General features: G+C 38.0%; 1 protein-coding gene and 1 long non-coding RNA gene across 3 annotated transcripts in view; one reads left to right on the top strand and one right to left on the bottom strand.

The window, feature by feature from the left end:
• PDE10A (phosphodiesterase 10A) overlaps window positions 1-9,878 on the top strand; it is a 466,245-nt gene extending 456,367 nt beyond the window's left edge. For both annotated transcript variants that reach the window (XM_003340456.4, XM_016429717.2), the window contains one exon: window positions 2,841-9,878. In XM_003340456.4, coding sequence (XP_003340504.2) covers window positions 2,841-2,958 — 118 coding nt within the window. In that variant the 3' untranslated portion in view covers window positions 2,959-9,878. The remainder of the gene's footprint in view (window positions 1-2,840) is intronic.
• On the bottom strand, window positions 7,348-11,216 carry LOC130456853 (uncharacterized). The gene is made up of 3 exons (XR_008915893.1): window positions 10,962-11,216; window positions 9,167-9,350; window positions 7,348-7,704 (listed from the first exon to the last, which is right to left on the bottom strand). It is a non-coding gene; the product is annotated as an uncharacterized LOC130456853 (long non-coding RNA).
• Window positions 11,217-13,376: the final 2,160 nt, after the last annotated feature.

Here is a 13,376-nt window from a genome sequence, read left to right as displayed (position 1 = left end):
GATAGGTGGAGGACCAAGATTGATCGATAAAACATGAGGCAGCTAGGGTGCTCGGGAAGACCTGAATTCAAATCTGACCTCAAACAATAGCTCTGTGTCCCTGGGCAAATCACTTATCCTCATTTTGTTTTAATCCCCTGGAGAAGGAAATGGCAAGTCTGTCCCATGGACAATACTGGGATGAGATGACGCACGAGGTCATGAAGACTTGGATATGAACTGAACAACAATAAAATAGTATATCATTAAGTCGATATGTATAAACAGACCACATGCAGAGTATGTGAATCTGTGGAAATACAGAGTAAAAGGAGAAACAGTATAAGTAAGTCTACGGCAGAAGCATGACCGTGCCCCTGTTTCTGCAACTTCCTAGAACAGCTTTACATACCTGCTGACATGGAGGGCTTCTTATTCATGGTTCTCTCCAGCCATTTTCTTTTGGTACTCAGGAGCTCCAGGCATCCCTGCCAAATCCTAAATGGCCCTTCCAAAGTGAACTCAGTTACTCCTCTGCTTTATTGCATCTTCACACATACTAGAGTCGAGCCAAAAGAGTTTTCTTACAGTTCTTCTGGTGTGACAGTGCAGTTCCCATCTTTCTGCCTTATCTCCTAGACCTAGACCTCTGCACTCCATCATAAACACTTTTGAGAGTCCCTACTTTCCTTCAAGGCTCAACCTAATTCTCTTCTCTTCCAAACCTTTTCTGATCTCATGAGCCCCAAGTAGCCGGCACAGGGAGAAGGGCTGCTCTACTAGGAAGAGCACAGGGTAGCTGCGTGACCCTCAGCCAATCATTCTACATCTCAGCCTCCCTTGCTTCGTCTTTAAAATGTTGATGAGAACAGTACTCCTTCGTAGTGATCAAATGAGATCATATTTAATAGCACTTTGAAAATCTTAGTGTCATCTCTGTTAGTACCTCCAAAGTTATCATGTTTCTACTTTGAATATAGTTATATGCATATATTTAAATTCTTTCCCATACTAGAATGCTAAGATGCAAGAGAACTGACACTGCTTGTTTTGTCCTTAACCCTCTTTCATCTAGCATAGTTCTTGGACTATAAAAGGTTCTCCACTTTATTCATTCTTATTATTGCCAAAAATATGAAGCACATGCCCAAATTCCAAAACTTATAGCCAATTAGAATGAAAACTAAAGGAAATTAAAAAAAAACAATTTGGCAGTAGAATTAATGAAAACCAGTTAAAGAAATTAAAAGAAATTTAATGCAATCTTCTCTTCAAAGTTTTCTCTCTCTCTGCCCTCCCTTTTTGAATCTGTGTTCATGGTATGTTTATTTTTGTACAAGTAGATGCTTATTCTTATGTACTCTGTTACTCTTAAAATATTGTAAACTCTAGAAGGAGTTGGGTGAAAAAAAGGTAAGACTTTCTGTACCCGAGCAAAATTTTAAGGAACTAATTTTAAAGAATTATATAGGCCTGACAAGAGTTTGACTCTTTTACCCTCCATGGGTCAGATTGTCCACCTTCAACAGGTGAGTTTAAAGTCAGTTACTTTGGTATATGTTCAGCTCTCGGCCTCTTGGATCATGGAGAATGTATGCCGGGATCAACCTAAACAAAAGAGTTAGGTTTAAAGCCAATTCCCCCTGCCTCATGAGAAATTAGAATAGCAGACTAAATCCAAACAACATGTTACAAAATTCCTTGGCATTATTTATGTTTTTTTCCTTGTCCAAAAAATCTGTGCTCTATGTTGTATACCCAGAAACCACTGTAATGAGTGTTATATTTATTAAACACTAGAACAGATTAGCAAGGAGCTTGTGGAATCTCGTTCCTTGGAGAGCTCTGTGTGCTATATGCATAGCCCTCTCTGTGGGCTGGTTTAGGGAGGTTCTTGCCTGTATGTACTTCACTCAACTGGATGCCTACTTAAGGTCTCTTTCAATCCTAAAATTCCATAACACCAATCAGCATTGATTGCGCCTCATCAGTATACAGGGAAACACTGCAAACAAAAGCTAGAATTCTCTGTGTTTTGAATTGAGACATCTATGGGACATGCAGGTGGAGATATCCAACAGGTGGAGCTCATCCCCATAAAGATGATTATTGAAATGATGTTAACAGTTTTGATCCCTAAGTGAGAAGATGCATAGAATGAGGAGGACCGTGGACACGTGGTTTGGGTTCTCACACAATATGGATGTCTTAGTAAAGGATCCGAGGAAAGAATCATAGAGGGAAGAGAAGAACTGGGAGAGAGAAATATCACAAAAACTCTTAGAGGAGGGAGGATTCAGAAGGTTTCTAACTCTGAAGCCTCCTTAGGAAACCTCAGGCTTCTCTCCTGCTGGTAGAATACAGATACTTGGCCACTCTCGAGGAGCTAAGGTTCTTTCCTGAGGATTTTGTGATACCCTGAAAGGTAAGATAGCTTTGATGAGAGACAACTTTAATCTTCTAGTAGACATCTATGTTAAAAATTCCAGAATTATATGAAAATTATAGGATCGTTGATTTAAAGCATGGGAGAGCCTTTAAGACCAAGTGGTTCAACCTCTTCATTTTCTAGTTGAGGAAACTGAGGTTACAAAGAATAGCCATAGATGTACAATGACTTGGCCAAGGTGATGCAGATCAGAAATGACCAAATCAGGATTAAACCCCACATTTTCTGACACCTTCCAGTATAAGCCACCTACAATAAGAGACAAGAAGCGATACAGCAGTGAAGTTCAATGTTGTTCATAAAACAGATAGCTCCATAACCCAAATTGGAATACCTAATACTTAATTACAGTATCTCGTTATGAAAATCTTTTTCACATTCATGCATCATTTTTACTCTCTTTGTATTCTAGGGACAATCTTGAGCAATGGGAGAAAGTAATTAGAGGCGAGGAAAGTCTCTTATGGCTTCGAAACCAGCCAAATCCAGAGACATCTAGAGCACAGACTTTGAAGAATGTTCAACAATGATTATTAATATTCGCCTGAAGGCTCATCCTCATCCCTCTCTTTTTTATATTATTTTGTGGAAGGAACGTGAAAAAGGAAAAAACAAAAGCCACACCTGCTAACTGGGACACAAACCTTTTCCAGGAAGGTAACATCAAGGAGATATCTCAACTGGATGACTCCCTGCCAGTCTCACCTGTGAAGTACTATAGACAATGAGAAACTAGGACTACTCGTGTTTTGGAATTAGCTGTCCAAGCGAACTCTATTTGACTTGCAAAGTGGCCTTTTCTCATGGGCTTTTGCTGAAGCCTTAATTTAAAACTGAAGAAAACTATACTATGGGGGTACTTTTTAAGTTGTAGCTTTCTAGAAAGGGTTTAAAATGGTACTTTTACTGTATTGTTCTCTGGCAGGCTTTCACAACATTGTTGTTGTTTGGAAGTTCTTGGTTATAAATAGGAATTTTTACACATTACTATGGTGAATGTTTATGTGTGATCTACTTATAATCAGTTTGACCTCTAGCAGAAAACCTCAGCACTACAGCTTGTCACTGAGGCTGCAGTATATGGAGTTTCTTTCTGCAATCAGGAATGGGAGAAAACCAGTTTCCAGGTTCAGAGTGTCAAAACCCATTTGAGTCGATGATTTCACCTGACTGTTGCATGCTGGAAGTCGCAGATTAGGAGAGCTCACTTGAGAGATTATGCAGTAAAAGAAAAAGAGAGAAGAGACCTTGAACCTGTCTAGCACTTTCTTTTTTCCTAAATGCCAAAACTTAGATAAAACCTAGAACCAAGTCTCATCCACTTCATAATAAACTAAGAAATAATTTATTTTTCCCTCTTTTATAAATTGGATTAGATTGATCCTCTTCATCTGCAGATTCAAATTTAGTAGATGCAGCTCTATTGAGAACAGAAAAGTAGATGGACAGGGTAAAATTTATTGCCAGATAACCTTGTTGACCACAATTATATTCTCTTTTGTAGAGAGAGAATTTTTTTTAATAATCAGTTTCACTGATGTTGCCCATTTTCAGACACGTTTCTCAATCATCCTGCTGATCGCCAATTGTCATATATTTTTCTAAATCACTTAGACTTTAGGCCTACTGATCTCCAGAACTTGTAATCCACAACGACTGTCTTTGCCCATTAGGCAACTTTCCTGTGGGTCAATAGTAATGCCAGTATATTTTTATCAACGTCTTCTCATCCACTGGGAGATACCATAGACACCTATTTCTTCACTCTATTTCTAATATATACTACCAGTTTGGAAACCAGACTTCAGTGAAAAGACCTATACTTTGTCTTTTTAAAGTCTTACCTTCTGTCTTAGAATCAATACTGTTCATTGGTTCCAAGGCAGAAGAATGGTAAGGGCTAGGCAATGGGAGTCAAGTGACTTGCCTAGGGTCACACAGCTAGGAAGTGTCTGAGGCCAGAAGAGCTATAGTTTTGATGGGACATTGTTACTCAATATTTTGGTGAACTGAAAATGACTGTTCATAATGCCAGTAGAAGGGAAAACACAACTCCTAAACACTTTGGACCAGATTTGTTCTATTTTGAAGTAGTGTACTCAGTGGGAATTAGCCAGACACTTTGGGAGCAAGAGTATTGAGGGAAACTGAGTATTTAAAGATGCTAAGGAGGCATTTAGTGCAGTGCTAAATGCTGATCCAAAGGATCAGCCTGCTGCCACCCCTGAAAGGTTTGCTTACAGTAAGTAACATTCACCTTAAAGGAAATAAAAATAATAATATTTATTTTAATTTAATAAAATGTTAAATTCCCTCTCTTTAATGTGAATTATACCCATATTTTCATAGATAAAGGAACTTTTCATATTCAATATGGAAAAACATTTCTATATATTTGTAGGATTCAGCGGGTTACTATGAAAGTAGTGAGGTAAAATCCCCAAGTTGCCCATGAAAATCAGTCTCATTGCCTTGTTACCAAGCTGCCTCCCCATTCGTTGGTTTCTGAACCTCCCCTGGTTCTGCAGGACATAGAATTCTCATGATTAGGTCTCCATTAAACCAAGAGAAGCACAAGAGCACCATTGCAATTAAAGAGAAAAAAAACGGTGTCTTGTGAGGACGATAAAACCCAGGTTCTTTTTTGAGAATAGCGGCTTTAAAACACGTGGGAAATCTATAAAGTCTGATAAGAGATTGTACAGTGATGGAGAAACGTTAAGTACAAAGAGTATCCTGTACATCTTAAAGCTTTGTGACCTCCTCCTCTAGATCTTTACTCCTCCAGGAGTAATTTAGTGACTTGTGTCATCAGGAACCAACTTAAAAAAACAAAGCCAAACACCTCCCACCTTCTGTCTTAGAACTGAGACAGAGTATCCGTCCAAGGTAGAAGAGCAGTAAGAGAGAGGCATTGGGGGTTAAGTGATTTGCCCAGAGTCACACAGCTAGGTAATGTCTTGAGACTAGATTTGAACCCAGGACCTCCTGTCTCCAAGCCTGGCTTTTTATCCACTGGCTGCAGAATTATCCCATTGGGAACCAACATTAAGAATAATTTAATAAAATATTGTGTTTGAATGAAAAGCTCTTTAAGGAAGCAAATGATTGTTTTTTTCTCAACATGACAAAAACTTGGCCTTTTCTCTGTCTCACATTCCATACTGAAAACAGTCTTAATCCTTTTGCTCTGGGTACATTTTACTTAATGAGACTTGATCTCATCAATAGCTATAAGAAATCTAGATGTGATTGTTTGATAGCTGATCCTTTGCCAGTGCTGTCCCAGGAGAGCTAGAATTGGACTTGAGACCAAATTATAGACTTTATTTTTTAAGCCCTTAGCTGCTGGCATGTATCGATTCTAAGGCAGCAGAGTGGGTAAGGGCTGGGCAATGAGGGTTACGTGACTTGCTCAGAGTCACACAGCTAGGAAATATCTTAGGCTTTTTTGAACCCAGGACTCTCCTCTTCAGGCCTGGCTCTCCACTGAATCACCCAACCCCCCCACACCCCCCAATTATATATTTTAAAAGTTCAACTATTACTTTGAGGACATTCTATACTACCAACATCTTATAGGCTTGTCCAAAAAATATTTTTTTAAACAAGCACGTTAATATTTGGTTAATGTTGTTTTGGAAAAAATGTAGTCAGGGGTATTTTTATACCTTGCCAGATGTTGTCCCAGCACTTAACAGGCATGATTGCAGAGCTCTGTTTCCCATCTTTCTCTCGGATCTTTGCTTAAAGGGCATTTCAGTGCCTGTAGCCAGCCAGATGCCTTCTATTACCAGAAGTTTGGATGTGCTTCTCTGTAGAGGAATACTTTATATTGGCCCAGTTGTCCCGAGGAAAATGAATTGAGGACATAGCTGTGGATCTATGGCAAGTTTTGAAGCTTGTAGAAAATTGTACTGATTATGAAGAGATACAAACCAAACAGTTTTCTTGTCACATAGAACATGTCTGATGCTATCTTTCCAGATGTTGTAAACATTTTTTAAAGCAGCACATTTATTGGAAAAATTAGTGCATATCCATGCAAGTTTCAAATATTAAAGTCAAGTAATGTAAGGAAACCCTAATCTGAAAGAAGCATTAGCAGTTAGCCATTCAGGGAGAAACCAGAGTGAATGAGATAAATGTGTACTCAAAAAGAAAGTGGAGACTAACTGCGTGACCCTGGACAAGTCACTTAACCCTCCTAGCCCTTGACTCTCTGACTTGGAATCGTTACAAGGTAGAAGGTAAAGCTAAAAAAAATTGGAGCTTTTTCTGAATAACAGTTTCTAAGTTGCCTTAAAAAAAATTCATTGTGATCCCTGGGCCATGCACAATTTGACTTACAGTTGAAAATCCAAATCCAATTAGCTTCTCCATCTCTACCTACATGTCTGCCTGCACCACTCATCTTCCATTCTAAAGGGGAAAAAAAAGTTTTCCATAAATTATAAGTACAGCTAATGCCAGAGCTGCAAAATCACAGTAAACATAAAGCTAGATTTGTTCGTATGCCGTGCACTTTTTGAATATTTTTACTTTGAAATAACCAGCTCCTAATTTATTTTGTTCCATTTTGTTTTTACCATGGGCAAGCGCATTCAATATGTAGGTGCAGAATATTGATATTTAGTAAGCAGAACAGACAAACCCTGTTTGGCACCTTATCTTGAATAGATTTAAGTTTGTGTATTTTCTGAAGTGATCTTGCTTAGAATCCAGAGTCCTATTAGGACCAGACTATATTCATACTGCCCTGAACTTCTTTGATGCCTCACACAGCTAAACTCACAACCTTTCCCCCATAACTTCATTCATTATGAATGAACAAATGAATGAGAAGCTATTCATGAAGTGCTTGCTATATGTCAAGCATTTGCTTAGCTAGCTGAAGAAGGCAAATTGGAAAAAAAAAATTGACCATTCATTAGCTTATGCTTTATTTGTAGAAAACAATAGAGAAAAGATAGTGAAACTGGAGAGAGAACACGCTGGAAGCTCTACAGGTACAGTGTGGGCGCCATGCCAAAGTGTAGGGTTCCCTGGACCCCCTAGATAGCCCCAGCAACGATCTCCAGGGTCTGTAGGGTCTAGATGGCGAGAGATGCAGGACCTTAGCAGCAGCAGGGCACTCGCTAGGCAGGAAGGTCAGCTGGTCTTCCATCCCTCCAGGAAGAAGGACACGGGGGACATTCATCTCACCCAAGCTGTGTGAGCCCCCGCTGCAAGGCCAGGGGAAGAGGGCTCCCCAGCCTTATTAATTATGCTCCACCCTAATCAGAGACAAAAATGGTTATTTCATGAATCGAGTGATTTTCTTAACCCTGTTCTATTTAACTTCAAGCATTCTTGTGTATCACCTATGATTGTAAACATTCAGCGGAGTCAATTCCATTGGAACTTCCCGAGAACTGTGATTTTAATATGTGATCTTGTTGGGTTTCAGGTACGCACATAAAATTTAGGTTCTGAAAATCTTGAATCTCAAACAAAGACCTTTTTACTTTATCCTCTTTGCTGACTACTTAGTGCTTTTCTCGTATTCACAGGCTAGATACGTGACGTGTTCTACAAATTATTAGCCTGCCCTACCATCACTGTCCAATGCAAATTGGCTAGAATATGCCGTCTGTTTTCAGAAGCTTGGCCATAGTAAGAGCTCGTGTTTTTACATCCTCACAAGGATTGCTTCTAGAGTACTTTTCCACTGATTTTTTTTTAACATAATAGTTCAAAAGTATTGTTGCCAACCAATGCAGGACAGCCTTCACGTTTGTACTTGATATTCCAGTTGTGTGAATCACTAAATGCACTCTTGAGATGATGAAAGTTATTGCACTATCATAAAATGGGTTTTGAAATGAATTTTTATGATTCGAAGTGGATAGAGGAAGAACCTTTGGGTGGAGCGGAAAAAGATAATGGTTTTCCCAGGAAACTTGTTTAAAAATCTGTTGTTTTAAATCCCCCATGATACCATCTGCATTGAAATTCTAATGATATTTTCTCCTCTAAATCCAACAATGAGGAAGGAAACATTGTATTGTATATTTAAGAGTTCTTTTTCCCATAAGTAGTAGAAAACTGGCATCTAAGAGCACATACACTCAGGCATGGTACACTGTTTGCTGAAGCTAAATGGCTAAAAGGGAAACACGAAAACCAAATTTGAAGATGTGACAATAAAGAAAAGATGGTTACTACATGTCAGTTTTCAGCTGACATAATTAAATTATCTATTTACTGAAGCCTAATTGAAACATTTTTGTTCATGGTGTAAGATAAGATGTTAAAATATGTGTTATTTGCATATTCTAGAAAGCTTGTTATAAAACATCATGTTAATTATATCATGGCATATGGCACAGTAACATTTACTTCTTCCTGAATGAAGCACCATGAAAAAAAGTGCTACGAAACGTCTACAAATCCGATTTATGGAGCGCATCAAGACACTTTGAAGTTTCTTTGCCCCTGTGTATGTGGACTGTTCTTATATGTGAGCTCCTTTACTAGGCATTCAACCAGAGCTGAGTGAAAAGAATCTAGAATTTGGTCTCTGGAAGCCATTTCGTTACAAGACCCTTATTTGCTCACTGGATGCATTCATCCCCTTGAAATAATGCATTTGCCTAAAACACTGTGATATAGTTACCATGATGTGCAGTGATAGAATCAATACATTCATTCTGTCTAGAGAAGGAAGTTTCCACCCCTGCCCAAATCAGTACTCACAGCCGGAACTTGGAGTTCGTGTCCCGCCCTAGCAAAGGCACAGCACAACCTGCTGGTGTGGTCTTCTTATTGACCAAAAACTGTGCATGGCTGTCAGATGGGTGTAGGAGCCATCAAAAATGGAGAAGTTGGCGTAAAAACTCTGTGGTGTAGTAGATCGATCTGTTTCCAAAGGTCTGGTGAGCTAGTTTGTCAAGGAAGAAGAACACAACAAAGTCCAGTTTTACTACATTTAATAACTTAATGAGCTAAAAATGATTTTCTATGTATGACAAAAAAAACCTTTGTACAAAATATGCACAGTGCAATAATTTAAAGAGGTCTTAACTTTGCATTTATAAATTATAAATATTGTACATGGTGTGTAATTTTTTCATGTATTCATTTGCAGTCTTTGTATTTAAAAGAATCCTTTACTGTTATGTTTGTATAATAGAATAATAATCATTTATTATGATCTAGGCAAGTTGTAAATAAATTCATAAACCAAACAGCCAGTACATATGCATATATGGGAGTCCTATGGAGAAACCTATCTTTGTTTTACTTACTGGCCTAAAGCAGCAAGAAATCTCTGTGAATATGTAATTATTCATATAAAGTATATATATATGTATGATACATAAAATATATTTAGAAATGTTCATAATTTTAATGAATATATTCTTTGGTGTGAATATTACTGAATGAATACAGAGTTTTTTAAATACCATTTTTCATGTCCATCCTTTGCTCTCAATGGTGGGGGAAGATTATAGAGACATTGTATAAATGTGTATTGTTTAGGGTGGAGAGTTCCCCTCGGAGGAAATTATAAGATTGTTGCCTTTTAGCCTACATGTTGTATACTCCCTAAATTGTTTCTTGACTTCTTTTTAGGTGAAACCTTAAACATCCTTATCATTATAGTTTACAATTATATATCACTTTCTAAAGTGTTTTCACCCCCCTCCTAATATCTCATTTAATCCCCTTAATTGCCCTCTGAAATCCAAATAGCATTGCTCTTTTGTCACCCAGGAGGAAATGTAGACCAACAGAGGCAAAAGAGTCCAAGGTTGTTAAATGACCCAGTTTGACCCTTGACCCTTTCTGGTATCATTTCCCAGAAGTCCTGCAAGATGAATGCGCTACTCCACAGGTAACTTGGAAACTGCAGAACCCGGGTTAGCCAAGTAGGATGGTTATTGCATCGTGACAGTTAATGCAACTCTCCAAGTGCCTGATCCCATTCAGGATGTTAGCTGGTAACTCATGCCGCAAACCTAATCCCATTCGATAAAACGTTGACTGCCTGTGAAATGGTAGACACAGAGTAAATTCCAGCGTGTAAAGAAACAAACCGTTGGAGATGGCATCCGTGCATGGCATTTACTCATTCTACCATGTTCAATGAGAGGTTTTAGACCCAAACTCTTTGCGGTCGAAGGAACGCAGCATTCATCCTGCTTTTCCTTAAAGACTCAGTTTAAACGAGCAGCCTCGTAGCAATATTCCCATCAAAGTTCTGTTGTGCGGCCTCAGAAGAGTAAAGGGGACGTTCTAACTCGCATGTTAAATATTCTTTGGAGCCAGCCTTAGAAAACAAATATTTGTGCCATGAAGAAGTCCTCCAAGCACGGGTGGCTGCAGTCCTCAAGTAGAGCGATTCCTACCGGACCTCAGGAAAGGGCACACACATTTGGGAGCCTAGCAGGGGTCCCTCAATACAGTATTCAGGAGGAAAAGAAGCCCTTATTATGAAGCATAAACGGAGACAACTTCTGTTCATTAGGAAGAAATAGAGATCACTTACCAACTGCCCATTCGAGGCAGGATTGAATGTAGTCGGTGTATCGTCTAACACCAGGCACTTAAAATGGATTTAAGATCTCTCAGCCTTAAGAACATTGAAGTTGTATGTTGAGGTTGTCTTGCTAAGTGCGTTTATAAAAGCCGAATAAAATGTTTCCAATTTGACTGTATTTAAAGAGAAAAATAACTCAATTTGTAAAGGAGTGAGACTAGCCCTAATTCCCTTGATTTACCATCATCACAGAAACAAAGACAGAAATTGGCACCACAGCATTAAAGCTCACCTGAATTTTAATTCGCAGCTCAATCAGCCACTCATGCTTCTTTTTGTCTCTGTCTTCATCCCAGCCCTGCTCAGGATTTTTGGGGACAGAGCAAAGCTTCTCATTAGCAACATCTGCCAGTGAGTGAGAAGGGCTGACCCCGTGGAATGTAGGAAATGACAGGCTGACCTTGAACTTGGAATTTATACAGTCAAAACTGACATCACTTTTTCTTCATTTGTTTTTATATTTACTGCTTTTGTGTTCATCTAGAATTACCTAAAAGTTGAGGTGGAATTACACAACAGCTTTGTAGATCTAGGAAATACAAAGCATAATATCCAAATGGAGGGGGAAAAAAAAGAAATGCAATACTGCAGCCATAGTAAAAGTAGATTTAAATGTTGATGCACTGAATTCAAAATAATAGAAAAACCCTTCTTATCTAGACTTTCACTCCCCCCTCCAAGCTCCATTTTCAGGGGAAATATAAAAATCTAAAAGTAAGTGGATTTTAACTTTTTCTTTTTAAATCAAACTCCAGAGTATGTGTGCCATAGGTTCTCTCTCTCTCTCTCTCTCTCTCTCTCTCTCTCTCTCTCTATATATATATATATATATATATATATTAGAAGTGGAAGGACTAAATATATGAATATATATATATATATACAATTTTACAAGAAGAAAATGCATTCTGTTTAGTGATGACTGAGACTATTCAACATTCTAGGCCCTCAAATCAATATTCAGTTCTGTTCAAAATATTAGAAATGACTAAGGTAGAAATGGAAATTACTACATTTTAAATTTACACAAAAACTGTTTTTTTTTTCATAGTGCCTTCAGGTTGATTTTGAATTACATGGCATAATTGGTACTCCCAATTAATTATGAAATAGCATCATGAAAACAATTTGAAAGGGTCCTAAAGGTCATCTGGGCTGATCTTGAATATTGTCTCAAATGAGGTATTTGTATTGAGGTAATATTTATAAAGTGCTTAGCACAGTGCCTGGCATATAATAGGCACTATATAAAGGTTTCTTTCATTCCTTTTCTCTTTCTAATCTATATGACATCAGAAGAATCCTTTCTCCTACATTCCTTATGGAGTACCAGCCACCCTATTTACCAGCCCAAAATCACTCTCCTCACAACCATTGGCCCTAGTTCTGCTTCCTTTTTCAAGATTACCCTTCTTCACAAAATCGAACTGTTGTTATGTTCCACTTCACCTTTTATTCCTGGCTTAATGTCTCCCATTTTCAGTTTTTCCAATGTTTCTTTTCTTGAAGTAGATCAAATATTCCTTGCTATCCTGATTAAAATCCTAGATACACTCTGCATTTTCCAGTTCTTAAATGCAGAATTTCACACCTTCCTCTAAATGTACTCAGCAGAGTAATTATGAGAAGCAACATGGCAACTTCTGTTTTCTATGTACTAGATAATGTCTATTCTGTCACTGAAAAGGCCTGGGTGGATTTTGGTAATTTTGTAGAATGTTTAAAAGATTTTCCCAATCAAGGCATGAGTAAAGATAACTGAGATCTTTAAAATGATCATTCTAGAAAGGGAGATGTTCATACATTCAAGATAGCCTGGTTATACCATTGAATCAGCATGATCTGTTCCTAATGCATCATTTTCAAATTTCCTTCTTGTAATAACAAATCAAAATTGACGGATCCAGTTCTATTCTTCATTTAGTGCCCTAGAGGGGGAAAAAGGTGCCTTGATTTGTTGAGGAATTTTTAGACTTGACCTAGCTATAAAATCAACTGATTATGGGGCAACTTGACTCTCATTCAAGAATAAACACTGAAAAAAAAAGGCATCTAATTGTTTTAACACAGGGAGCAGTAACCATTTAATTCCAATGTTAGCAACTGGGTTATTCCAAGTGAAAAATGTAGGAAGATGCAACATAAGTATTTGAAATCTACTTAAACTGGTTTTAGGGAATAAGAAGCACCTCAAGAATGAACTGTATAACAGGGGGACTTTACTACTTGTATTTGTGTTTCAAGGTGCTGAGATTGTGCCAGAGGCATATTTAAATACAGTAATAAATGCTATATCTTTCATTTGAAAATTTTCTGGAATATTATGGAAGAACTTTGTTGTCGTTTTTTAAGGTCCCCTGAGTT

The sequence above is a fragment of the Monodelphis domestica genome, chromosome 2 (genome assembly GCF_027887165.1).
Source record: "Monodelphis domestica isolate mMonDom1 chromosome 2, mMonDom1.pri, whole genome shotgun sequence".
Lineage (NCBI taxonomy): Eukaryota > Metazoa > Chordata > Mammalia > Didelphimorphia > Didelphidae > Monodelphis > Monodelphis domestica.
This window is presented reverse-complemented; position numbering and strand designations above follow the sequence as displayed.